This window comes from Poecile atricapillus, chromosome 1, assembly GCF_030490865.1.
Source record: "Poecile atricapillus isolate bPoeAtr1 chromosome 1, bPoeAtr1.hap1, whole genome shotgun sequence".
Taxonomy (NCBI): domain Eukaryota; kingdom Metazoa; phylum Chordata; class Aves; order Passeriformes; family Paridae; genus Poecile; species Poecile atricapillus.
The window spans coordinates 166,778,678-166,805,108 of NC_081249.1; the positions used below are offsets into that span (position 1 = coordinate 166,778,678).

The 26,431-nt window shown below is 36.7% G+C and overlaps 1 protein-coding gene across 10 annotated transcripts in view; it reads right to left on the minus strand.

Moving 5' to 3' along the window:
- Positions 1-3,273: 3,273 nt before the first annotated feature.
- DICER1 (dicer 1, ribonuclease III) overlaps positions 3,274-26,431 on the minus strand; it is a 66,770-nt gene continuing 43,612 nt past the window's right edge. For 7 of the 10 annotated variants that reach the window (XM_058836633.1, XM_058836660.1, XM_058836642.1 and 4 more), the window contains 13 exons: positions 23,835-24,014; positions 22,783-22,996; positions 22,548-22,701; positions 20,907-21,089; positions 20,493-20,598; positions 20,220-20,395; positions 19,167-19,950; positions 17,624-17,779; positions 13,566-14,448; positions 11,272-11,540; positions 8,553-8,715; positions 8,380-8,455; positions 3,274-8,070 (listed from right to left, as the gene is read on the minus strand). In XM_058836633.1, coding sequence (XP_058692616.1) covers positions 7,905-8,070; positions 8,380-8,455; positions 8,553-8,715; positions 11,272-11,540; positions 13,566-14,448; positions 17,624-17,779; positions 19,167-19,950; positions 20,220-20,395; positions 20,493-20,598; positions 20,907-21,089; positions 22,548-22,701; positions 22,783-22,996; positions 23,835-24,014 — 3,510 coding nt within the window. In that variant the 3' untranslated portion in view covers positions 3,274-7,904. Of the gene's footprint in view, positions 8,071-8,379; positions 8,456-8,552; positions 8,716-11,271; positions 11,541-13,565; positions 14,449-17,623; positions 17,780-19,166; positions 19,951-20,219; positions 20,396-20,492; positions 20,599-20,906; positions 21,090-22,547; positions 22,702-22,782; positions 22,997-23,834; positions 24,015-26,431 lie in introns of those variants that run through there. The other 3 variants (XM_058836690.1, XM_058836698.1, XM_058836708.1) reach the window with 3 other exon arrangements.

Here is a 26,431-nt window from a genome sequence, read left to right on the forward strand (position 1 = left end):
ATCGTCATAGACCCATTGAGTTGTTTAGGATGAAAAAGATCTCTCCATTAACCCAGCACCACAGTGCCCACCACAAAACCATGTCCTTAAGTGCCACATCCACACACCTTTTGAATACTTCCAGGGACAGTGATTCTCCTAGTTCCCTGAGCAGCCTGTTCCAGTGCCTGATCACTCTTTCAGTAAAGAAATTTTTCCTAAAATCCAACAACCTGCACAACTCAAGGCCATATCCTCTAGTTCACTTGTTACTTGGGACAAGAGACTGGCTTATCTCAGATGTGGGCAGCTGGTGAATGTGCCACATTTTATTTAAAAGCCCCAAAAAACAGAAGCAGAACAGCAGAGGCTGCCTTTGCACAGCCCTGTGTTTCTCACCTTTTGCTTGACATCTGGAATTTACACTTGTCATGTCTGAAGGACTTTTGTGTTAAATTCAAATACAAACAAGTTACAGACCCCAAGTGGATGTCTTCCCAGTGACTTTAGTGAGTCCAGACAGGAACTCAGAACTACAGGAAATTTTCAAGCTAACAGAAGAAAATTACTTCAATTTAAAAGCTAGCATGAGACTTCCAATAAAATACACATAAAAAGTAATGTTAAAAATATAGTATAGGCCAGGTAAATGGAGATGGTTAAGCAGCAAAGTAAATGATATTGTTTCCATAAAACTGGGAAGGTTCTTGGTTATTTTGCTCACCAAAATGAAATTATTGTTCACATTCTACAATAGGGAAAGACCTAATCACTGCTATGAGGGAAATAAAACGTGCTTACATGTCAGTACTGCCTGTGTCCACTGACATGGAGATTTCCTCTAAGGAACAGATCCTGCACCTGGACTCTGGCAGCAGTGTTAGGGGAAGCCCATACATGCACCAAACCCGCTCCTCTGTGTTTCTGGACTTGAAGTTATGATTAGTTCTGTTACTGCTTCTTTTCAGGACAGGCATTGTCCAAAACTTACTCCCCTCAGTTTTCAAACTTTTTTTGGGTATCATTTTACTTGAAAGTAATAACAGCCAACCATATACATCTTATTTCAACTGATGCAATTATGAAACACATTTTTTCTTGCAATAAGGAGATGAGAAACCAGTACCTGTAGACTCTTCCTCAGATAGACAGGTGCATTCTCTCCAATTCCTATAGGGTGAGCACTGAGGATGGTCAGAAGGACAAATAGCAGAGCTTTAAACTAGCATTGAAGGGGGAAAGGGGCAAAACCAGGCTTGTCAGTGATGAGTGATGGGATGATGTGTCAGAACTTGAGGAAACGAGCACTAATGGGATCTCTTAGTCTGCTTCACCAGGCACTGGCTAAACTGCACCGCACCTGAAATATTTCTACACTAATGCACACAACATGAGGAGCAAAGGAAGAGCTCAAGGCTTTGGGCTAGTCACAGAGATTTGACATCATTGGCATAAGTGAAAACTGGTGGGATGAGTCCTGTGGCTGGAATGCCCTTTTGGAGGGTTCCAGGCTCTTCAGGAGAGACAGGCAGGACAGAAGAGGAAGGGGGTGGTGCTGCAGGTAATAGAACGGGTAGAATGTATGGACATCACAACAATGGCACAGTTGACAGCCTCTGGGTAAGAATCAAGAAGCAAACAAAAAATGTGTATCACTGTGGGAGAGTCTAATGGACCTCCCCACCGGGATGATGGCAATGACAAATAATTCTTTGAGGAACGAAGAGTCACTTCCAAGCCAACTTCCCTTGTCCTTACGGGAACTTCAAGTTGCCAGGAATCAATTGGGAGCATCACACAGCTAATACAACCCTGGCCAGATGATTCCTAAAAAACCTGGATAACTTTATGAAACAGGTCCTAAGTAAGCCAACTCAGAAAGATGCCCTCCTTGATCTGCTGCTTGTCAGCAGAGAGGACCTCGTAAGCCAAGTGGAGATTGGTGAGCACAAAGTGAGAAAGTTTAAAATCTCTGGTGACATGAGGAAAAGCACCAGCAAAACCTCAACTCTAGACTTCGGGATGCTCACGTTACTAGTAAGTAAAGTCTCCTGGGACAATGTTTTTGCAGCTGCTGGGGTCCATTATTAGTGCTGATCACTTTTTGAACATCACCTCATAATGGCACAAGAACATGCCAATTCCCATATGTCAGAAATCAAGCAGGGGAGGCAGAAAGCCAGCTTGCCTGAACAGTAATCTCTTGGAAATAAGGCAAAAAAACCAGGAAGGTGCATACCCAGTAGAAGCAAGGTCAAGTGACAGAGGATTAGAGATGCTTCTCGCCACTGTAGGGACAAAGTTAGTGTGGCCAGAGCTCAACTGGAGCTGAAGCTGCCAGAAATGTGGGGGTAATAAAAAATTTTCAAATATATTAACAGCAATAGGCAGTGTAGAAACATCAGCCTATTCCAGGATGAGGATCCTCACAAGAGGGGCAGGGAGAAGGCAGTGGTGTTTAATGCATTCTTTACCCCTGTCTTCAGCACTGGTGATGGACTAAGGAAGTCTCAGTGCCCTGAGCTGAAGGACAATGACTCTGAGAATGATCGAACCCCAGTCAAGCCTGAATTTGTGTGGGATCTGCTGCTCCATCTGGATCCCCGTAAATCTTTGGGGCCTCATGGGATTTATCTAAGAGTCCTCAAAGAGCTGGCTGATGTTATCACAAAAATTTCTCTTTGATAATTTCTGAGCAGTCTTGGGAATCTAAGACTTCACAATGTGAAGTTTTCAGAAAGGAATACTCCTGATCTTTGTCTGGCAGGTCTGAATTGTCTCCATAAAAGATACATGACAGTACTGTACCAGACAGAACATTCTACAAACACACTGCTAATATTCAGGATAAACAAAATACTAACAGAAAACAAACAGAAAAAGAATGAAATTGACTTCATTAATGCTGAGACTATAGCTCATAGTAACATATTATTCTTAAACCATGTGCCAGTCATGCAAAGCTGTGTTGCAGAACCCTTGTGCTCTGGGGCCTCCCAGCTACAGCAGACATTTTGCAGGTATAACGGTCAACACAGAGATCAAATCGTACCACATACACCATCATTTTTAACCTGAGTGTCCCTTAAGAGTCTTCACATAGCTCTGAAGACAGTTCATTCATCAGAGCAAGGAGACATGCAGACTTGTCTTTAAACAAGGTGAAGAAATATTGTTTTCAAAAATGTTTTCACAATTTTAAAAAAATTTAGACTTAACAGCAATTTTTTTGTAAATGCTAGAAGATTTATGGAGATACTAACAGGAATTAAAAAAAAAAGCAAAACAACAATACAAGGTGAACAGACCATAACTTTATTGAAGATATACTCAGCTACAATTATTACAAAAAACTATTAAAGGTAATTGTGATCCATAAGGTGCAGATTGCAAACTTCTGCAGCATGATTACAGTATGAATGAATTACATTTTATGTCCCTTAAAGACAGCTGCAGCATGTGATGGTAAATATTTTATTGTCCATCAAATTATATTTGTTATTCTTTCTACTTGATTTTAACCATCTTTTCAGTCACACTATTTACAATAAAAATGCCTGCAATTTCCAATTATTGTTCACAAACATTTTTCTCCCCAACTTGCTGCTGCAGTAAATTCTGAGTGCATCTACAAAGCAATTAAAGTAGTCTGTGGTTGCCATTCAAATAAGAGGGAAAACCCCAAGGACTTTATTGGATGAAATTTATTTTTAAGAATTGTAGTTAGCTTTGATAGAAATTAATTTTAACTGCTAGTGGAGTATACTACAATGACCTCTAGATATTTGCTAACATAATTAATATTGAGTTACAGCTGATATTTAGATTACATTTGATGGTCATGAACTGTAGTGTTTAAAGTTTAAAATCTAATATCAAAGTAAAGAAATTAACTTCTTGAATATTAGAGCAATTGAAAAAGGATCAATGTCAGTAATTAAGTACTGAAAATCTAAATGCTTCTTGCTTCATTCATATGAAAAATAGAGATTTCCATGAAAATGTGTTCATGGGCAACCCCATCCAAAACAAACCCAGAATACTGTCAGAGTCAAGTGCAGTATCATAGCAGACCACAATGCTATTTGTCATTTTTGGATTGTGTGTGCTGCTGTGACTGGGATACAAAGAATCAATTTTCTGTACAGAAAAATGCATAGAACATGTAGCATATGTTATATCATATGCAGTAACATAAACCCCCCACATTTTCCAGTTGATGGTTCTGTATTTGCTCACAAGGAGGAAAAATGAAACTCTGTAACATACATACAAGATCTTCAGGCATGTAAATGAATGCATTTCCATTGACTAAAATGATACTACATCAATTTGCACCAGCTGAGGATCCAGCACCTCATCCCTAGGCCACCACTATTCTCCTCCCCAGCACCAAAACTGGTTCTAGTTCAAGTTCTGTACTCAGCAGTTGCAACATACTATTGTGTAATGATACTTAAAAATAGTAGGCGCTTTTTTTGTATGGACTTTAGCAGCATCAAGCTGAACAAACACTTCAGAAGTCACTACTGGGCACTCAATATCCAGACTGGATAGTTTAGTTTATTTGAGGTTGACCAAATTACTAGGGGCTGTCTTCTCCCAAAAGTTACATTATATGTGTAAAATGTTGGTTTGTTCAGAGATAATTACTGGAGTGTCAGTCAGAGGTCATTCTAATTTTAATTACTTCACATAACAGTAAAATGATGTAGTAGAAAAATAATAGCTTTAAAATACAATCAAGAGGTGTGACACATCTTTGTTGTATTTTTCCACGTACAGTAAAAATGCCACAGACGTTACAAATGACCTATTTAAGTTGTGCAAGTAAATGACACATTGCAGGCATTAAAAACTATCTTTTTCAAAGTCATTAAATCAGAACAGCAGCAAGGCCAAACCACATTTTTCCTCTCTGTTAAGCATTTTTTTCCTTGAAATGAGGTAAAGCATGGTACCAAGTGCAATGCTTATTTGTGCTACATGAACAGAACAGCGCAAAAAAAAGCCATAAAAATAAAAACGCAGCATAGTTAGGAGGACTGTTTAAAGTACAGTATAACAGGACTTAGATAAAAAACCCCAAGGTTCATGCCAACTAACCCCCACACTATTAATGATGAGCCTGTGTGGTTACTTTTGAAGATGGGCTACAACAGTCCGCTTACACTTGTGCTTATAGCATGCCAAGTGATTTCTATCCCAACCTTCAAATGATCAGATTTAGGTCTTTAATAGCGTACACTGTCCAGTATCAAAATCATATCAACTGTAGGGTAAAACACACAGATGCATAACATGGAAACTAATATGGATTTTCTGCCTCAAAGGATAAAAAGTATTTCAATGAGGTCACACTGGAAAAAATCGTGGCATTTAAAATGCATTTAAAAATGCATCAGCAGCAGAAACTACTTTATAGTCAGCCACTACACATTTTGGATGTCCAAATCACACGCTTTATCTAGTAACAAAGTGATCATTAAACTGTTCTGAAACACAGAGTAGGTTCAGCTGATTTTGTCTGCACCCAAACACCCCGCAACCACTTCACTGCTAGCAATTACCTGAAACCCTGAGAATCTATAACCTTGTAACAATCAGTAAGAATTTTAGGCATTCAAAGAATAACTGAAATTTTAGCTTTTCATAATGCAATTAAAACTACTTAAGACTTTCTAGATGGTCTGATTTCATCTGCTAATTGATGTCTGGCCAGAAACACAGAATTGTTGACATCAGTAATCATGTATTTTCACTAAGAAACTTCAGTCCTACCACAAAGAGCAAGCTATAGCTAAAATCAGTGATAACTTTTTTTTAGTTTTTCAAACAGCTAACACAAAGCAATTTACATTTGAGAATTCGGACTGCATGTTTTTATGTTACATAACAACATATCATCTACACTTGCAGTTCTTATACCTCCTTTCATGACTGAAGTACCAAACAAATCCTAGACTTTTTTTATAAGCTAGGATTTTAATTCTTGGTCTGACTCCTATAACAAGCAGCTTTCAAATACAAGAAGGGTCCTTTTCACAGACTGAAAAGTGACAAATAGCAAATATACGAACTTTTGAAAACTGTATTTCAGAAAAGCTTAATGTCTGACCCTTGTCACTAAGGCATTTACTTTATTTTTTTGTAAAGAAAGCAAGAGCTGACAGTTTTTGTTTTGTTTTAGTGTGCATTTGTGAGGAAAGGGTTTAAAAGCAGGAAATACAGTATTTGTTTGTAATTTAGTTCATAAGACACAGCATCAAGTTCAAACTATTGTGCTGGAAAACGTTAGAACACCTTGCTCTGCTTTCTCAAACTTCAAGCATAATTAACAGGGCAAAATTGCAGCAAACCTCTACTGATACTGGTGGGAATACAAGACCCACAGCTTTTTTTAAAAGGTAAATTAAGAGGTATTATAGTTACAGTGCAAAAAATTAAAATTTCAAGCATAATATATAAACATAGCACCAAAACAGAAAAAAAACCAATGCATGCAAAAATAAAAAGGAAAAGAGAAGAAAAGAACTGAGGTATTTAAGTGAAGAGTGCCTACAAAAATCTAATTAAAGAAGTATAGGCAAAGCCTAAAAAATACAAGTATGATTTCCCCCCACGCTCCCAGTAGACCAAAACACCAATGAGCTAGTTTCTCTAAATTAAGGACCTAAATCACGGATGTATCAAAAGTACGGCAGTTATATCTCAAACATCAACTTTCATGTTATTTAACAGCACAGCTTTGGTAGATGAAATATGCATGCAACTCTGAAAAGTACAGTAAGAAATTTACGTGGAAATATCTCTAAGTGTAAAGGTGCTCTGTTTGTTAAATACGTAACCAATTGACTATAAAATCTGCAGCATATCTTAGGTGTGATATGTCTAAGGTTATTTTGTTAGTGACAGTTTGCACTGTGCAATTATTTGTTGCTGTTTCCAGTATTGGAACTATTTAGCTTGCAGGTTTGTGTAAAATTGGAATTTTAGCCAAAGACCATATTTCGTTTATGGTATAAAAAAAACTGTAGACTAACCACCTCCTCAGAATTGTTAAAAATAACCTAATTACATATATATGAATATAATTTCTATTATAATCCTGTAATAAGTCACAGCTATAGTAATGAGTTGTACTGTAAATATAGAGCTGTATCATTGTAAAATGCATAAGAAAATGAAGGGAATGTAAAACAGTTTGTTCCAAAAAAGATCAGAAATTAAAGATTATTAATGAGGGTTTATTTATTTTTAAGGCAAGAACCTTTTTTTATGCAAGACTGTGTGGCATAAGGAAACCGAAGTTTCACTCTACCAGTATGCCAGCCACTTCAATTAAAATCTGTCCCTAACAAATAAGTGCAATAATGATTGGGAATGCCATCTTAATGTAAAAAGATGACATGGAGAGAAAAAAAAAAGGAAAATAAAAAGGAGAATACTGGCACACTTAATCTTTCTTATACCCAATCATCCAGTACAGTTTATCAACTGCATTATGACTGGCACTAGTGCACAGATTGAAGAATTCCAAGATTACTATATATATAAATCTAGCAACTGCATTAGGCATAAGCTCCCTGGCCTTCTAATACTAAGCAAAGCTGTACTGACAAGAAAAGTAAACCAAAAAGACCTGACAACAATTATTCTGAACACTTGCTAAATATCATCATTAAAGCACTCTCGTGATTAAACAAAGCAGAAGTGAGGAAAGAAGACAAGATTGTGTTTGCGCAAAAAACTATAACTACAATTAGTTCCAAAATTTTATACATGTTAAATGTATTGTTATCTATTCTGTTATCAAACTTTAAATTCTGTCTTCCAATTTGTTCCTCTCAACATCAACTTTTTTTAAAAATTTGCTTTATTTGTATGTTATTTTTTCCCCATTTCATTTATTTTTAAGAGGAGTCTCAGCTGTTTGGGACCTGAGGTTGATTTGCTTTGAGGCTTCGTAGTGCTCTTCTCGCAGCTGCAGATTTGGCAATCCTGTAGCTTCTGCCAACACCTTTAAACTTTCCCTTTCCTACAACTTCCACTGTAACTCTGACCTTTCCATCGTAAGTTCTTTCCGCAGGACTGCAAAAATATACACAAGAATTACTTACTGCCAAGGCAAGGTAATGTGAAATAAGAGACCTACATTCTTTTTTCTACAGAAGTTAAAGCAGTAAAATTAAACAGAAATCATTACATTTCTCAGAAAGCTATGCAAGGAAAAAAAAAATAAAGAACAATGGACACAGTGATGATTAGGTTAGCTGATTAGTGCAAAAGAAATTACAAGTACTTAGCGACATTTAAAAATTCTCTGTATTCATGAGAATTCATGAGGCCCAGTTTAAAAACACTTTCTGTCATTGTGTATGGAAGAAAGCATATTCTTACCTAAATTTGGCTGTCTCTGGCTCCATTTCCAGCAGCTCTCGCACTGGGGAACGGGGCACATTTGCAGAAAATTTTTCTATTTGGGGAAACAAAGCGAAAAACAAAAATTAGTTTTGTTCTTTTCATAACAGATGGCACTTAATAATTAGTAATTTTCTGAAAGCTGGCAATACCTATTAGTGGCCTCATCATTGGATAGTACACTTGCCAAACCATTTCCAAAGACATTCCACTATCCATATAAATGGCACCAGCAAGGGACTCAAATATATCCCCCATGGCCTTTGGTACTTCAATGTCTTCCTCTTTTTCTTCATCTTCTTCAGATCTTCTGAGCTGTTTGCAATTAAAAAAAGACAAAAGTGGGAGAGGGAGAGAAGGGGAGGAGAAAAGAGAGAAACGATTGCTTCACTTTCAGTAAAACAAAGATCTTCAGAAATGTAAGCTCTCTTACATCCTGTATCCTGTGATGCTTCCTTCAAGTTTTTAACTGACAACTTCCCAAAACAGCACTGTTGTTTTATTCCCCAGTGAAACCACGTTGCTGGTTATATCATTTTTCAAATACGGAAAAAAATTCCCAACCACCACTGTGTACAGGGAACTTTTGTACTTTGTGAATTCCCTCTGTGATAATTCTTTAGGATTTCTCCATGGATCTGTTTTTCCCAATCAGAACCAGACTTCTATCAGTTAATACCAGAAAGCTACCCATAACAAATGAAGAGTTCACACACTGTCTCCCAAAAAGAAACTCTAAAAATCTCTAAGTCCAGTCTCTGGATGAAAGTTGTACATGCCTCTCCGTACCTTATTCACCCCTGAAGACAAGCATGAAACAAGCACTAGTAAAATAAGACATTAATAACTAAAAAACAACACCACCAGACTGAGCTAACAGACATTTTGCTGTTTAAGTGCAGCAGGCAGTGTTTTCTTCTATGCTACAAATTTAAGACATGAATCTATTCTCACTATCAAAAATAAACTTTCAGTATAGGTCTTAAAGGTCTTGAGCTGATCTAATCCTTTACTAAAATACTTTAAACACATGTAATATACATTTGCCTAACTTCAAACAATATAACTTGAAAGCAAAGATTTTGGCCATTACGCTACTCTGCCTAAAGAGAAATAAGTTTCTGTCAGTCTTCTCCCCCAGCAGCTACTCTCTCACTCCATTTGGGGTTTAAAATCCAATTCAGCCCTCTTAAGAGTGACCATAATACTTCATAAATGTGTTCCACCCAATATTTCTACCTGAAATAAATCAAACAAGTAGTCAGGCCTGACACATACAGCAATACAAACAGGAATTTTGACATTAAAAACTGAGTTCAACTGTTTTGAATAGGGTACTTCATACCAAGTGTAAACTGAAATACTTCTGCATTATAATGAAATAACAGAAGAAGAGAGAAACTAAGAGCTGTAAGGCAAGGGACAGATGTTTCATGAGTGAGATTTGAAAAAACAGAAAAGCAGATGACGTGGAGACACACATGGAAACCAGTCTAGCTGGCATGAACTGCAGAAACAAAGACTCTTACATTAAGTGATGAAATAAGAGTTTCAGTAATTCAGTGCCAGACCAAGATAGGGAGCAGGCGTAGGGAGAGTGAAACAAGGATTTTATTTGAAACAGCTATCACACAGTTTGGTTGCAACTTTGGTGAAAGTTTCTTTTTGCATGCTTTCAGAAACTGAACAAAGCAAAAATAACACTGTAAGCTCTGAAAACAAGTTCCTAGCCTTTTCACTCATATTGTGGAGAAAACAAGAGACTCGAGAGTTTAATCCTCTAATGTAAAGTCATTTATATTATCTAAACCCCAATGACAAATTTCTTATTCAATGTTTAATACATTTTTCCCTTAAAACATGGTTTTCACTCTGCAACAGAGTGCAAGGGCTGTGAACATATATACGTGACTGAAATATTTTGATTCCTAAAGTTTTAAATAAAAAAATATTAAATACAAAAATAACATGCTTGTTTAGAGTGCTGGCATGTTGGCAGACAGAATATTTTTAAAGACATTGGTCCATTTTTCAGAAGACAAATTATTATGGACATTACTGGGTAACACTTTTAAAGAAGGATAATGAGAAGTCCATCTCTTCCAGATCCTGATTAGAGCTTGACTCACACGGTCCTTGCTCTCACAGATTTCCTAACCAGCTTATATAAATGAATTACTTTTACCACATTCTTCAGAAAACAGAGGTTCATTATCATCAGCTTTCCTGCACAGCACAAAACATGACCTGTGTTTGCAGGTCTTCAGTGAAACCACTTTTCAAGTGGCTTACTTGAAAGATGCATATAATGTTTCCATGGCTAGCAGAATGCCTTTAGGAGCATGTCAGACATACTTTAGTATAATGCAGTAACATCTCCTCCAGTAGAAATCATAAGAAAAAAAGCAGAAATCTCTTGTCAGTGTACTGCATTTAATAATCCCAGCATTGTGCCAAGGTAGCTTTGTTCATGGTGTTGTATGGATACCCTACTCTGAGTCAGCACTACATGACTTAGCAACTCTTCCCCACAATTTTATGTTGTAGTGGTGCTTCCTATCAGTTAATGAAAGCAGCAAGCTAAGTGTGTGTCCCACATTGTTCTAACAACACAAAGAGCAAAACAACTACTAAAATCAAGTGCCACAGAAAAACCTAGAGGCAAATGGCTTTCAAATTAATTAATTTCTGCAAATTCTAATTGATTTCATACTTTCTGAAGGCTGTAGTTTACTTTGCATATTGTGACCTTTTATTCCTGGGAGCCTGCTTCTTTGGCTGCTGTGTGCATAAAATGTAACAAAAATGCCAAGAAATCCAGTGACATGCTTCAAATCAGATACTGAACATATTTCTTCTACTTTCACTAACCTCAGAATCCATTCCTTGCATTTCATTCTTTTCCATTTGAAACTGCACAAAGTCATCAATAACATGAAACAGTTCAGGAGAGACAGCTTTGAAGTACTTGTGGTAGTCATACTTTACAGCTAATGATGCAAAAATGGTATTATTGACTAGAGCAGATCGTAGGTCAGTAAGAACTCCTGGAGAGTGTTGCCGTGGGTCTTCATAAAGGTGCTTGGTTATGAGGTAGTCCAAAATTGCATCTCCCAGGAATTCTAAGCGCTGGTAACAATCTTAAAGCATTGGAAATAAAAGAATGTACAACACCACAATTAAGTTTAACACACACATTCTTTCCAGGCTTTCTGGATAAGAAGTTTGGTACAGTGCCATGTAAATTCCACAAACTAACAATGCTCAGAGAAGACAATCTGTTTTTTAAAGGAAGTATCCTTGTGTTTAAACAGATTGCTAATGAAATACTAAAAAAAATAAATCATGAAAACTAGGAGCTATATCTAATAATAAAGCCAACTTTGAACAAAATGTTAATCTGGCAGGCTAGAAAAACAGCTGTGTTTTTAATCAGTTATCAAGACCTTCATGTGCTGAGAAACATCGAAAAGTAAATTTAAGAGATTCTGCCAGCATGCTGATCTGAAAACTGTAACAGTTAAAAAAAATTAAAAAGTAGAAACAATTAATATAAAAAAATCAATGTATTAAGGGCAGGGGAACCCAAAATCTGAGTTTTTTGTCTGATTTCCCACCCATTAAGACACCTTCAACAAAGATCCCTATTTAGGATATGTCTTACAAACTGGAAATCAAAATTGTCAAGCCTTTGCTTTTTTGACAATTGACAGGAGCCATGGGAACAGAGAACTAAGAACATATTTTTAGAACACAAACAAAAGCAAAAACCCTCTTGAATGTAAATATGGGTAGGTAGATTGAGAAGGAAGAAGATGAACTACACAGAAGTTACCGTGAGAGTGAACTGACTAGCACTAAGTTGCTTTTATAGCAGCTGAACCTAAAACACTGCCAGATCTCAACTGCTAGCTACTACTTGAAGAGAAAAAGTTACAGGTAACAGCTAGTCACAGTTGTCTCACTTGGTATACAGAAATGAAATCAAAAGTTTTCCTACAGTGTCAACAATGTAATTTTAACTGGACATTATGCCTCAAGGTTTCTGGAAGTGTATATATATATTTATGTATGTCTAAAAATAAAGGAATCATTTACTTTCAATACATTTTGTGAAATATTTGTAAAAAGTAAATACATATGTGGGTAATATCCCCTACAAAGAAAAACCAAGGAGTGCTTCTGTGTTTTGTCAGAACTGTTTCTCATTGCAGTAGCATTTCAAAATTACTTATTTCTTTAATGAAAGCAGAGCTTTCTCACTTCTTGGAATAAGGGCCTAATTCACAATGGGGAAAAATTCAGACTGCTGACTGCAAAGAAATTTGCAAATCACTACAAATAGGGCTGGAAATTTACCATAGTTTGCTTTTGATTGCTTATTATTGTAGGAAAATACGCAAGTTTTACAATGAACAAATACTACATTAATTAGTATAAGCAAGAGCAATTAAAGATCACAAAAATACAAATCTCTACCCCACTAAAATGTTTTATGAGATCATGTACAGAAACATTAAATGTTAATCTGAAACTAATATTTCGTCTAATTTAGTCAATTAATTCAAAGTTTGACTTTAAATATTTACTCAATAAAATGCTTAGACTTAAATTAAGACTTTGAATTCACATATTCAAAGAGAAGTCCCCACATTCTGCGCTCCTATAGATTATTCACCTAATAAAAGCTGTAGTCTATAGTTCATCTTCAGAAGTACGAAATATTACATTATTGGGATTCAATTACAGAAAAAAATTGCTAGATATATTTGGAAAATATGTCTGCTATTTCCTGAAGTACATGGCAATTTTCCAGAGTTCTACAAGAACGTATTTCCATTAAATGAGGATCTAATGTCAGTGATACACAGCTAGTGATAGAGCATTTATCACTGATGCTGTTTCTCAAAACCTGGTGAGGCCTCAGTAAATATACTTTATCTGCATCAAGTCAAAATATCACTGACTAATCAATGAGATATAAACTGAGCAAGTATCCCCCTCTAAATGGTGAGCAAAATACTATTTTTTATGATATTGTATTCCAAGACTATTGCAACATGTGATGTCTAAAGAAAGTCTATATATGGGAGAACACAAGATGCTACTTCTCTTGCTTTTGCAATATGGAGAAAAAACTATAGAGCTTTTTGAAAACAACTTACCAGTAATGGTATTATAATGGTAAGAGGCATGAGTAAATGCCTGAAGAAGATAAGCCTTGTTCTTAAAACTGTAATTTATTTTCTTCTCAAAGTTTTCAAAACCAGAAATAAGGTGATTTAGGGTTTTTTCAGCATCTGGGTGATCAAACATACACCTTGGTGGAATCTTCAAACAGCCATACTCCAGGTCTTTACACAGAGAAGGCTCTGAATTAGCTACAGAAGCAGAAACAGAATTTGGTGAATGATTTTTCTGCTCACTGTTACAGTTCTCTGTGGTAGCACACAGAGTGCCTTCCCAATCAGTCTTTTTAATTACAGGGAGCACCTTCAGCCCCAAGGAACACAGGAAAAGCTGAGCAGCTCTTTCACCACAGCTGGTCAGATAGCAGCCCAACAGGGCTTCCACACAGTCTGCAATGCTCTTGTCAGCAATACACTGCTCTGTATGCAAGTCATAGGAGATCGACTGTTTTCCTGCATCAACACCGCAGTTTTCCTCTGATGGATTCCAGAAGCCCACTACAAAATCATCCTCTTCAACAGCCTTGCTAGGATCCAGATAGCACATAGCATCCCAAGAGCTATAGTCAAAATCATCAAAATCTGATGAACACTGAACATTACCCATGGATGACTTTTTGGGTGCTTTCCATTCATAGTTTGAATCAGTGGTTGAAAAGTGTGAGAGTGAAATTTTCTTCACAAAAGCCCCTGACCCCATTAACATATTATCGATGAATTTGATATGCTCCTGATCATACTCCAGAAAATCATCTTCAAAGTCTGTTTCCTCCTTGGGCAACCTCCACATTAGGTCTTCATTCTCTTCATCATCATTATAATCATCAAGTTTACCATTAGCCAACATGTTTTCCTTTGTCTATGAAAGAACACAAAAAAAAATGAAGAAGGAAATGAGACACATTTACTGCAGAAAGATCAGAAAAGCAGGATTTGAGAAGTATCTCCTAATCATAATACTGATTTTTTTACTTGTTCCAAAGTACATTGTCTGATCAGATGCACAATACAACCTCAACTTACACAGGGACTGCAATTATTGTCCTGGAACACAAACTGTTACTAACCTACAATAGTGTGTGTTCTACACATAGCACACGCTGCATTTCAGAGGAACCTGTGCTCGTACATGAATGTGAGGCACACACAATGAACTTTATATCCACTGAACATTATACACTTACACACCGAAATAACAACAGAAAAATCTAAATTAACAAATTTTAGGAAGTCTAAGAAAGTTCTGGGTGCATCCTTCTCTCAAGCTGCTAAGTAAGGCTATTACAAATGTTGAATCAATGCAATTTTGAAGATTTGTTTCCTGCATCTTTCTACAGAGAAAATGCATTCAAGTAGGGGTTTTTTTCAGGTTTTTTGTTGTTTCTGTTTTTTACAGGCTATACTTCTAGCTCTAACTAATAAAAGAGAAGGCAAAATTGTCATCAATTTTCTAATACATACATACACACCCACAACAGTAAAATTAATGATGTCTTATGCCTTTTCCCTCCTCATATTGAACAAATTGGCACGGACTGATGTAAATTACAAACTGAACACAAATATTCCCAAACTATGTAACTCTTTACAATTTGCCATGGCCCCTATCCAGGAAAGCACTTAAACATATTAGCTAAATGCACTGGTAGTCTTCGTAACATCAAAAGGACTATTAACAGGCTCAACACAGCAACACTGATGTCAGCAGGAATTCTGCCACTGAATTTGATAGGAGCAAGATCAGATTCAAAGCACTTTCCTGGACTGGGTCCTGAAAGCCAACAACATTTTGAGTCAAGTGAAACAGCCTTTATCAGCCTATGCAGGCCATAACTGTAGGGCTCAGTCACTAAATCCTGCAAATCTGTGAACCAGATGCTACCATGGGGGATGCTCCCCTTTGGGCAAAATGCACACCCAACCAGAGGGTGGATGGGTGGCAGCTTTAAGGGGCACTAGGTAGCACTTAAAACTGCCTAAGGATCAAAGAGTGCTCCTCAATGGGATGGACCAGGCTTAGTCAAGTTTAGTAATGAGAGGAAAAAAAATGGCTACAGAAGTTCTTAGTTTAGACATTCTGCTGACAGAATTCCTGCTGCTGTAATTACCTATCTCACACACACACACACACAGAAGGGACTTCTGTAACTTTAATTGATCAGAAAGAGATAACAAAACTGAATTTAAGATAGTTATTTTAGATACTTGTAGTAATATAACACTTAATATAAGATTAATTTAACCAGTCCCAACAAGGACAAGTGCTGCTTTTTTCTTGATACACACTACTCGCCACATTTACTACTGAAATAAAAAAAGTGTCTGAATGAGACATGTCTATATAGATGCTCCAAAACAGATTTTGGCATTTGTTTTCACAAAGATGGAACAAATTATAATTTTTTTACTGTGGTTTCATTCAAAAGTTTCTTAAAATGAAATTTTAAGTAGCAGGACAGCTACATGAACCATCCTAACGTTGTCTGTAAATTACTTCTTGTACATTGAAAAAAAATTCATTAGAAAAAAAATTCTAAGGGGTAAGAATGAGCAGTGGCTAAAGGAAACAGAAAATAATCCTGATCATTAATTTTTATGTCATTAGCATTTAAAAAACAAATCAACGATGAACCCCAGAAGAATGATTTTTTCTTAAATAATATCTGACTAATTTTCAGGAAATTATTGCCAATTAAAAGGTGATGCAAAATACAGGTTAAGTGCTTTTTTAATGCTCTTTTGGAAGATAGCCATTTGATAAATGAAGACTTTTCCCCCTAATAAAGCTTGTATAGTATACAAGTCAAATACTCGTATTTGACAACTATGTTCTTGTAATAATTTGTCACAATGAGATCTCTATTTTCAGTTATGGACCATCAGCCCATGGATGGAGAATGAAATTTACATCCAAGAAAGCAAAGTATCTACTTGGCACAACTCCCCCACCCCTACTATTTAGCTGCATCACTCTCTGCATTTTGGTCTGAAACTGTATGTTTTATTTACAAATAAACAGTGACTATCACAGAGGAGTTGTTGTAGAAAACTGAAATCTTTTAAAAACCAACAATTAGCTCCAGTCCCAAATGTACTATCTAATTTTCCAGAAAGGTATTGCAGGAAGTCTCTTTGAAATGAAATCTTGGCAAAGTACAGAACCACAATAATCAGGTTGTTTTATTCTGCAATAAACATTTATTTTCACAGTACATCCATCCACTCTCATGTGCCCTCTGGTGGTTCTACAGTCTGAGTGTGGTCTTCAGAACAGGGGAAAGAAAGACATCCTTCCACCTCCTTCCCCTGAGCTCCAAACCAGTCCGAAACACTTCAGGGTCATACCACTGACTGCTACGATCACTGGCTTTTCTGAACTTGTCCTTCTACTCCTACAATGTCAGAAGATAGTGTGAACATTTCCTCATTAAGATCTGTCATTGTGAAGCATTTGATAAGACAGTGAAGGTGTCAGACAGTGCTAGAAAGTTTAAGCCAGCACTGTATTTGACATGAGAAGCAGCTCTCAGTCATACCCATGGTGTAGCCACCAGTTCAGTATCGAACATTATCTCAAGCCAGTTCTACTCTTCAATCTGCCTTAGCACTATGAAAAACACCAACAGTTTTTCATATATCCTATAAAGGTGAACTCATTATTTATTAAAAAGCAGACAGTGTTCTGCCTGAACATATTACAACTAAATCAGTGATATTGCCACTAAAATTTCCAACAGAAACTTCTGAAAAACTCCTGGGACCAGGCTAAATAGCAGCAGAAAAGCATTTCTCCTCTGCTCTCTAAGATCTACACTCAATACTGGATGATGTGCAATAAATTTCCTTCACGTTCTGTTTATAATCAGTTTTCCTACATGTTCTTACAGGGAAGTTTTATAAAGAAAATAAATTTACAGATTTACCATTTCTTTGGTGAAAACAGCAAAATAACTGGGGGTGCTGGGATGAGGTAGGGATGAAAGAATACAGACACACAAATAACTACTCATCAACATAGTAGAACAAATTCATACCATTTCATCTTTCTCCCACTTGTCAGTGTTGCTCTTGTCCTGATTTACTATGTAACCAGGAGGAAGCCAATTGACTGGGGGATCAAAAATCGACACCACCATGCGACTTGGCAGTCCTTTCTTTTTTCCAAGGCGATACAAGTTACAGTTGCTGACCTTTAAGAAGAACATTCTGGTAAACCTCTGAACATACATTTATATAAATAGGCTAAAAGGCAAAAGCAAAAAAATGTTGTGTCAAGCTGGACCTTGTATTATTACATTTTCTCCAACCCTCAAAAGGCAGTTCAGTTTTTGTAATACAGCAGAACCAACTCAAAGCAAGATACACATCTTCCTCTTTTTTTTTTTTTTCCTGAGGCCAAGCATATTAGGTGTGACTGTTTCAGATGAAGAAATTTAATATATTACATTTTCCTCACAAAACAAACTGATTGCTAGTTCTAAAATAATAGTAAATAGAACCTGTACAAGTGTCATTTATTACCAGTATAAATAATCATCACTCAGAGTACATTTGGAATGAAAAATTCTTATTTATAGGTATATTGACCTAACTCTTGGCACTAGAAAGTGTTAAAACAGTTCCATATAACACTTACTAAGTCATAATCCAGATGTTATTTTGATAGCCTCTAGAATGATTGGAAGTATTTTAAAGGGAAGGGAAAAAAGCATTCACAGATACAAATATATTTCCTTTTCCTTTTTAACTATCAACCACAGATCTTTTTTTCCTCTTTTTAAATCCACTTTACATGTTTTAAACTCCTGAAATTTGAACTTGAATATTCAATCACTTCTTTTATTTGAACAGCACAACTCAATTAGCACTCCTTATTTTCAAAGATTAAACTATACAATCATTTCATTTTCAGAATGATACATTTTATTAGAGGTAGACAATCAATGCCTTGGCACTTAATTGAAATTATCACATCATGTGGGAGAAAAAACCAACCAACCAGAAGTTTTCATGGTTGATTATTCTAGTAGAAGCAGAACTGAAGACTCTTGTCCCCACTGTTTACATTTACTCTACAATACTTTCACAAGTTTTGTTGCAACAGTTCTGTAAGACATTTTTGTTGTTTCACTTTTAAGTAAGATGCTACAAATTTCAAGGGAAGTATCTTCTTGAGGAAACAAAGGAAAGGTAAAGCTGCAACCTAAGGCTCTGTGCTGCTAATTCAATCCTTCATTCAAGTGTTGCTGTTAAAGAGCTCCTACTCAATTCAGCTCTAGAGTTTCAGTGCACCAAATGTTCTCACTAACCCAGAACTTTTAGTTTCATTCAATCCTGTCTTTTCTTAGGTTTGTAATCAGCTGGTTTAGATTTCAAACTGAACTGCAGAAAACAGTTCCTATCAATCACAGTTATGGCAACATTAAGCCCACAGTCCTGTATGATACTGAATGTATAATGAACAAAGCTGTGGAATTAAATCAACCTGTTCCCATTCAACCTTCCAGCAAAAATTTCATGTATGTGGCTTGTTACAGCATGCCTTTTACACAGTACAACTGGATTGTTACTACTCACTTTTTTGCTTCTCATGTATGACAGCCGTCCCTCGTGAGCATCAGGGTAAGTGCAAAACAAGTATGTAGTGATGGCATGCTTTAAAAATGAATCACCAAGCATCTCTAGCCGCTCCAGGTTGAATCCATCACTAGCATTTGAAAGAGTCAAAGCTTGAAGAATGAGACCAGGATTAGGACCGAGAGTTTTTGAGGAGTACCCACTGCAAGGGCTCTTTTCAGAATCTGCTCTGTCTTTTGAAAGATTAATAGCTTTTGAAGTACTGGTGGTCACTGCCACTATGGGGCATCCATCTGAGGTAGATCTGTTAGCATTTCCATCAAGGTATTTATTACTCGGTAGAGTACATTCATTGCTGGGCTTGGGCTGGTTCTCACTGTTGTATAAATTCTGAATGGGATATGAGGTAGTTGGTTGTACAGGTATTTCCTGCCTGCAGTAATTCAGCTGATTTCCTTGGCAAAAGTCTCTGTTAACTAAATCACAATTGCCATTGGCAAGATTTTTATTATAAGAAACACCATTAATTGCTGCAAGTTCTACCGAGACATCAATTTGGAGTTTACTGGGTGACTCACTGAGCAATGTTCTGTAACTCACAGACATTTGGTCATGGTTTTCTGCAGAAGAGGTTCTATTAGCACCTTGATGTGCAGCATTTTCAGGGACTACAATTGTGCTGTGCTTACAGTAATTTTCATTCTCTACTACAGAGGAGTTAGGAAGAGAGATGAAGGACTTGCTGTCAATAGACTTTTTCCATCCAAAGTCCAAGTTAGGATATCTGTAAAGATAAACAGGAGGTTTGTTAACAAAAAATATTAGCACAAGACAAGGAGACTACATGCACATACATGCTTTAAAAGGCCACAGCCTTCTAGAAAGAGCAACCTGTAACTTCATCTCTCACAATCAAGTATTTTTAAACTGTGCTTCTAAGAAGTGCCACGAGTTAAACAAGAGTTACCAGTTTTATAATTCACGCAGTAATAGCTGTTTCCATCATGTAAATCAGACATCATATTGAAAAATACCTATTGAAAAAATACATGCCTGAAATCTGCAGGAAGTGATTCAACCCCTACACCAGCATCAGTAGCTGTTTGAGCTCTCAGTTCCTCTGCTGTCAAAAGGCAGTGTAGGCGGTAAAGTATGCTGGGGAGGCAAACTGCTTTTCTCCACAATGATGCTGGAATAGGATGTATAGCACAGAGCTCAGGAACCAGTATCTGGGAGAGGAGGGAAAACAAAAGAATTTTCCTTGTAAAGGTAGCCAGATCACTATTAATAGAGTCCACTTGAATTAATTAGATGCTTCTATTTTACCTGTTTATTCTGCAAACTTTCCCATTTTGCTTTCCTCTTCTCAGCACTGCTCAGTGGAAGTGCTTTTCCCTTCTGATTCAAATGGCGAGGAGTCAAAAGATTAAGTCTAAAAACCATGTGAAAATACTGTGGTGTAAGTACATAATTAATAAATAGAACTTACTAGCCTAAACTTTCTTAAGTTTCTTAGTATTTAACGTCAATGCACTGCGATATGACAGTGCCATTACCTCTGGGAAAGAACAGACTGAATTCACAGTTCTTGTTACACAAGTATCTCTCAAGAAAAAAAAAACCTAACCAGTAATTATTTTGAAAGACACAAACCCTAAGCTTTATCCCATATTTTAAAGAAAAAAAGGGCACTTTACTGTCAAACTACAAACATCAGACACAAAACATGACTGCTGTTACCTTGAAGATGTGTGGTCCACATCCAGCAGTGGCTGGTTAAGATTAGTAAGGTCAAGATTATACTTTGTTTTATAATATTCAGCAAAAGTTTCATATTCAGGGGAAGGGAATTTACTGAGTGGAGTAAGATCAGTGTATACATCAGCTACGTAGAATCGATGAGGCTGATCAAAATTTCGGTATCTAAAAAAAAACACATTTGGGCATTACAGTAAAGCTTTTGTTAAGTTCTTCATGTTCTAACCTGGTAAGGAGATTAACAGTTAAACAGTGCACTTGAGATTTTTGGTTAATGAGTGGTTTTTTTTGTTGTAGAAATCATTTATCTAGCTAACTCAAATGTTAAATGAGGAATGTGCTTTAAGACAAAGATGAATGAAGTCAATCTAATCTGTGAAATTCCCTCTACAAGATAAACATTTAAATTAAATGGAGGATTTATGTCTTTGATATGTAATACAAACTCAAGCTACGGACAACAGTAATGCTACAAATGATAATTTCTTAATTCAAAACATCTAACAATTAAGTTTGATAATTTGGCTTTTTAGCATGTGGTCTCCAATATGGTATTCTACATCAGTTCCTCTGCATACAAAGACTGTACTTCCTCCTGTCTAAACTGGCATTTTAACCAAGTTATCCTCCAAATAAAGTTAAAATACAAAACCTCAAATACATAGCAAGGTAAATTCACAAGCCTTTCAAGGATAGTGAGGTTCTTGTATTACAGGCAGAATATTAAAATTAAAGCTAGACTGTAACAACATCTTTTTTGTGGCTACCAAGGCTCATTCGAAACTATGGTGATAAACATGCCCAGATAATAATACTACTACTAATAATAAATAATGAAAACAATATTCAACAATTAGATTTGCATATTAAGTTATTTCACATTTTGACCTGCTGCATCTATCATTTTAAGTTTCTACTAAAATATCTAATTAGAAATGCTAAACAAATAGTATCTCTAAACAAAATTTACACACTATTACTGAGACCTTTCAGCTTCTTTAAAAAAAAAACAAAGTCTGAGACAGATGAGGCCAAAAAACAAAGTCTAAACTTAAATTTATCCTCTCTGTATATTCATCAAGTACCATTGTTTACAATACACAACACAAGCCAGTTGGTCCATAGGGAACAATTAAGCCTCCACAAAGCCTACCAATTCTGAAGAACCTTTGCATATCCAGTACATAAAATGAGTATCATTCAATATAAAGATTCTATTAAATGATCTTTATCACTTGTAATTTTCCCATCTACAAACATGATACCTTTATTTAGCAGGCCTTGGGTATACATAAGCAGTAGCCAGAGAATAGGACTCCCATGCATTTTATCAGAATACTATGTAAGTTTTGTGGTGAGCTTACTATTCCTTTTAAAAATGTAATCTTGGATTCCTTTTAAAAATGAATCTTGGGATGCCTAAACACTTAAATCCTACTAATATAAGATTAACTATTGATTTAAAAAACCTTTAAATTATTTTAAACACTACCAGATACCTTCAGACCAACAGCAGACCAACAATTCTTAAAAAGCAATTCTGCTGCAGATACTAACATGCCCTTATTACAAATGTTTGTATAAATACAATGGGTACACATCTAAACTATGTAGAGTACTCACCGTGGAATGATAACGGCATCCTGGTAATCTTCTAACTTGAAAATAAAAGGCATTTCTTTTGTATACTGTGTATTGGGAATGCCTGTACGTGCCTCAGATTTCTCAATGTCTTCCATAAACTTAAAGTCAATGTCCAAAGTGCTGGAGTCATCAACTTAAAAAGGAAAATGCGGAACTCAGTTTTCTAGGCTGAACTTTTTTGACAAGTTGTAAATTACAAAATTTTTGTTCTTACCAACATTTAGAGGTAGAACACAATAGGCTGAATCAGCTTCTGTAGGTTTGAACTCTAGTGCAGGTTTCTCAAGACGAAGAATATGTGAAAAAATGTACTGGTGGAGTCGTGTAATCAGCTCAAGCATTTGCAGAGACAGAGTAAAACCAGATTTCTTAAGCTCAATGGATATTGTAACCTCTCCAGAGCGAGTGTACACAGGAAAGTGAGGAATCTAAACAAGAACACAATCGAAAGAAATCACAAAAGAAAATCCAAAGTGGGATTCCTTTACAGAGTTCTGGCTGTTTAGTGCACATTCTGAGGTAATGCTTGACTCACTCTACAGCAAATTGGATCAAACAGGATCAGAATTTTGAACTGTGATGACCCTTCAATTCCAGATGAGACTCCAAATGTTTAAGAATGACGATATGTTTTTTTTAATAGTTCTCCTTGTGTTTTACAGCTCTTCTCTTTATAAAAGCTACAGTGGAAAAGGACGTATTTTCTATTATGAAGAGAGAAATGTGAAAACCAGCAATATTCCTGAAATGTCTTCTTACAAGAACAGAAAATACAATTTGAAAAAATCTTCCTCAGTTGAGTCTCACCAACAGAAAATGCCTATTAAAAATTTTCTGAAGCAAGAGGTGCCAATTTCAATTAACATGGCCCACTTTTTCTGCTGCTGCCACAGACTAGGAATGCTGAGAGGATTTGTTACCATAGCTTTTGTACAGGTAGTGTGGTGCAGGCCACTTCCATAGCTGGTATGTCTATTCCTATCATACCTCATACAAAAAAGGAGGGACATCTTGAATTTGCCAGTGCAAAACCCTGAATTTATAAACCAAAAGCTCAGCAAAAATAGATTGTTCCATCCCTAAAGACAGAAAAAGAAGTGGTGCCTTGATTGGATGGGTAGTATTGCTTATTTTCCGGAGGTTACTTGATACAAGCATCATTTATGGTCATTTCCAACTCTTCACTCTGTTGGGTGGGGAGTAAGTGGAAAGCAACAGGTTGCAAGGCATGCAGAATAAGGAAAGGAAAGGAAAGAGACTCCTTACTTGAGGTATAGGTTTGGCTGTCAATATGCCAAAACATCTTGTTGTATCCTCGGGAGGATACAGCTTTCGTCTCCTGAAGTTGAGCTCATCAGGTAGAGGAGTCGTTAACACCATTCCTATTACATACAAGTAACAGGGCTGATCAGGTTTGGGATAACTATCCCTCAAACACTCTGGAATCTGAAAAAAATAAAGAAAAAACATTAACATGAAAAAAATCAGCAAAGTTTACCTAGTTATTATTCTTTGAATAAGTCCTCTTAGGTTTTTTAGGAAACACATTGCTAAAAATAAGGAACAAAAAAAATTATTCTGGGCTCAAGCAGTGTTTTCTTTCTAAAGCAAAAATATTTGGCCAGCAGCCTGGCATAGCAGACATGAGATTTCCTTTGTCCTCAGTAGGTGAGCTGGGGAACAGAGGGTGGCTTTCCCTAAGGAGACTTACTAATAACCTGGCCTATTTGTCCCCATAAAGTTCCTGTAACTTTTCTAGTAGATAGTGGAGCTCAAATGTCTGCCCTCAAAGTTGAAGATGTCTTTTCATGTGGAATCATTCCCTCAAATAAAGGTGTATTTGTTGGGGGTGCTTTTGTACATGCCCAGCCTCAAAAGACTGCTAAAGTAAGGTGCTGGTTGCCGGGTAAGGAGAAAGCAATTGAAACTGATAGTTTTGGGACACTTCCCTACAAATTTCTTAGGACTGTATTATTTCTTCTTAAAAGGGAAGTCGTGGACTGATGAAGAAGGTAAGATATGGGCAATATACCCTATTAGGTACTGCCCTAACTCTTTCTCCCTCCCTTGTAACCAATGTCAAACTTACCCCTTACCCCTGGGAGCATGTACAGATCACCCCAGTTACTGACTACTTGAAAAACAGCAGGGTATTGATTCCAGCACATTCTCCCTGTAACTGAGTGTTGCATTACCATCCATAATGTCTCATCCTCCACTGAGGAGGCATGAGCCAAAATGAAAGAAATAAGTGATCAAGAGAACAATTTCCATCTATGCAAACATGAGACGGGTTTGATGGATCAGAACCTAGATCATGGGTTACTACCCTCCTAAAGTCTTTAGTGCTTACAGGATGGGGAAAGTGGATAGCACTAATTAAGAGTTGCAACTGTCACCAGATTTGTATTTCTAATTGCTGGCATTAGCCTGGTTACATGCATGATAACACACTTATTCATCCTGCTCTCCCCCTCTGTTCACTATACTTGTATCACCACCATGGCAGAAGAATACTACATCCGTATTCCTCAAGGCAATGTAGAAACACTGGGTGGAATGTCGTGATGGAGTAAAAAGTAACGAATGTTTCTCCATCACCTCTTTGAAGATTAAGGTTTGAAAAACCAAGTTTCAAATTGCCTCTAACCAAATCCTTAGAAACTGCTTTGTTTTAGAAAATTACGTGCCCTTTTTGAAAATTATTGAACTAGCTTGTAGTTGATACATCAAGTAAGCAAGTAGCAGACTCTTGATACATCATGAGAGCCAACCAACAAACTGTATGAGGTGGACCTGTTGCTGCCACTCTCAAAACCCTCTATAAACAAGTGCCCAACTTGCCCCAGGTGCTCTCTGCTGTCTGTACTGTCCTGTACTGTCCTACACTGTCCTGTGAGGCTGCTCACGCCCCCTACCCAGCAGGACTGGTGCTGGTCCCGCTGCCCTGGCACTGCTCCCTCACTGGCAGGCCTGACTGCTCTGGGAGGGGTTTCACCACAGAGACACCAACATCGCACCTGATGCAGATCCCCTCACCGCACTGTCAGCCAGCACTGGACCCATGGGAGTGGTAGCCCCTTTCCTGTGCTTCTCATAATTATTCTGGGTATTCTTCTACTTTCCTATTTTCTCTCCTTTCCTCTTTTATAAAATATAAAGTCATATTATTGCTTTGGATCACACCATTTAACCTTGTTCATTAATTTGTTTGTGTTTTAGTCTTGCTTTCGGGTATGCTTAGAACTTTCTGCCATAATGGATAAAGGCAGAACATGCCTCTTCTCACTTTAAGCAGATTGAAACAAGCTTTGATGCAAATGTCTGCATTTAACCAGTAACACCAGGGCACATTTCATGTCCAAGATCTTTGGAACTTAACAGCAGAACAGGAAAAAAAGGTAAAAAGAAAATGTGCATGCTCTGAAAAAAAAATACAACAAAATTTGACTGAACTTACAGCTTCATTAACACAGATTCTTTTTCCAACAGAATTGTTTAAAAGTATCAAAAATGTTTCGATACACTTGGGACAAACACATAAACAAAGTCCAATACACCGCCCCTTTGCCCAGGCACTACACTATATGAGTTTTCTCATTACAATTCTATCTTGCAGATGTGAATATTTGCAACAGCCATGAGCATTTTAATTCTGCTGCTCATACTTGTCATAGACTTTAAGAAATCATGCTTTATGTTTGGTAGATGTTCATTACTTTGCAGGTCTCAAAATGATCCTCCTGTTTATCTAAAACTAAATTGCAATACATGTAGTCCTGGATTTTAAAGTTACACTGCAGTAAAACTATGGCTTTGGCTTAATGGAAAATTACTCATAAATTTAATAACTACACTAAACC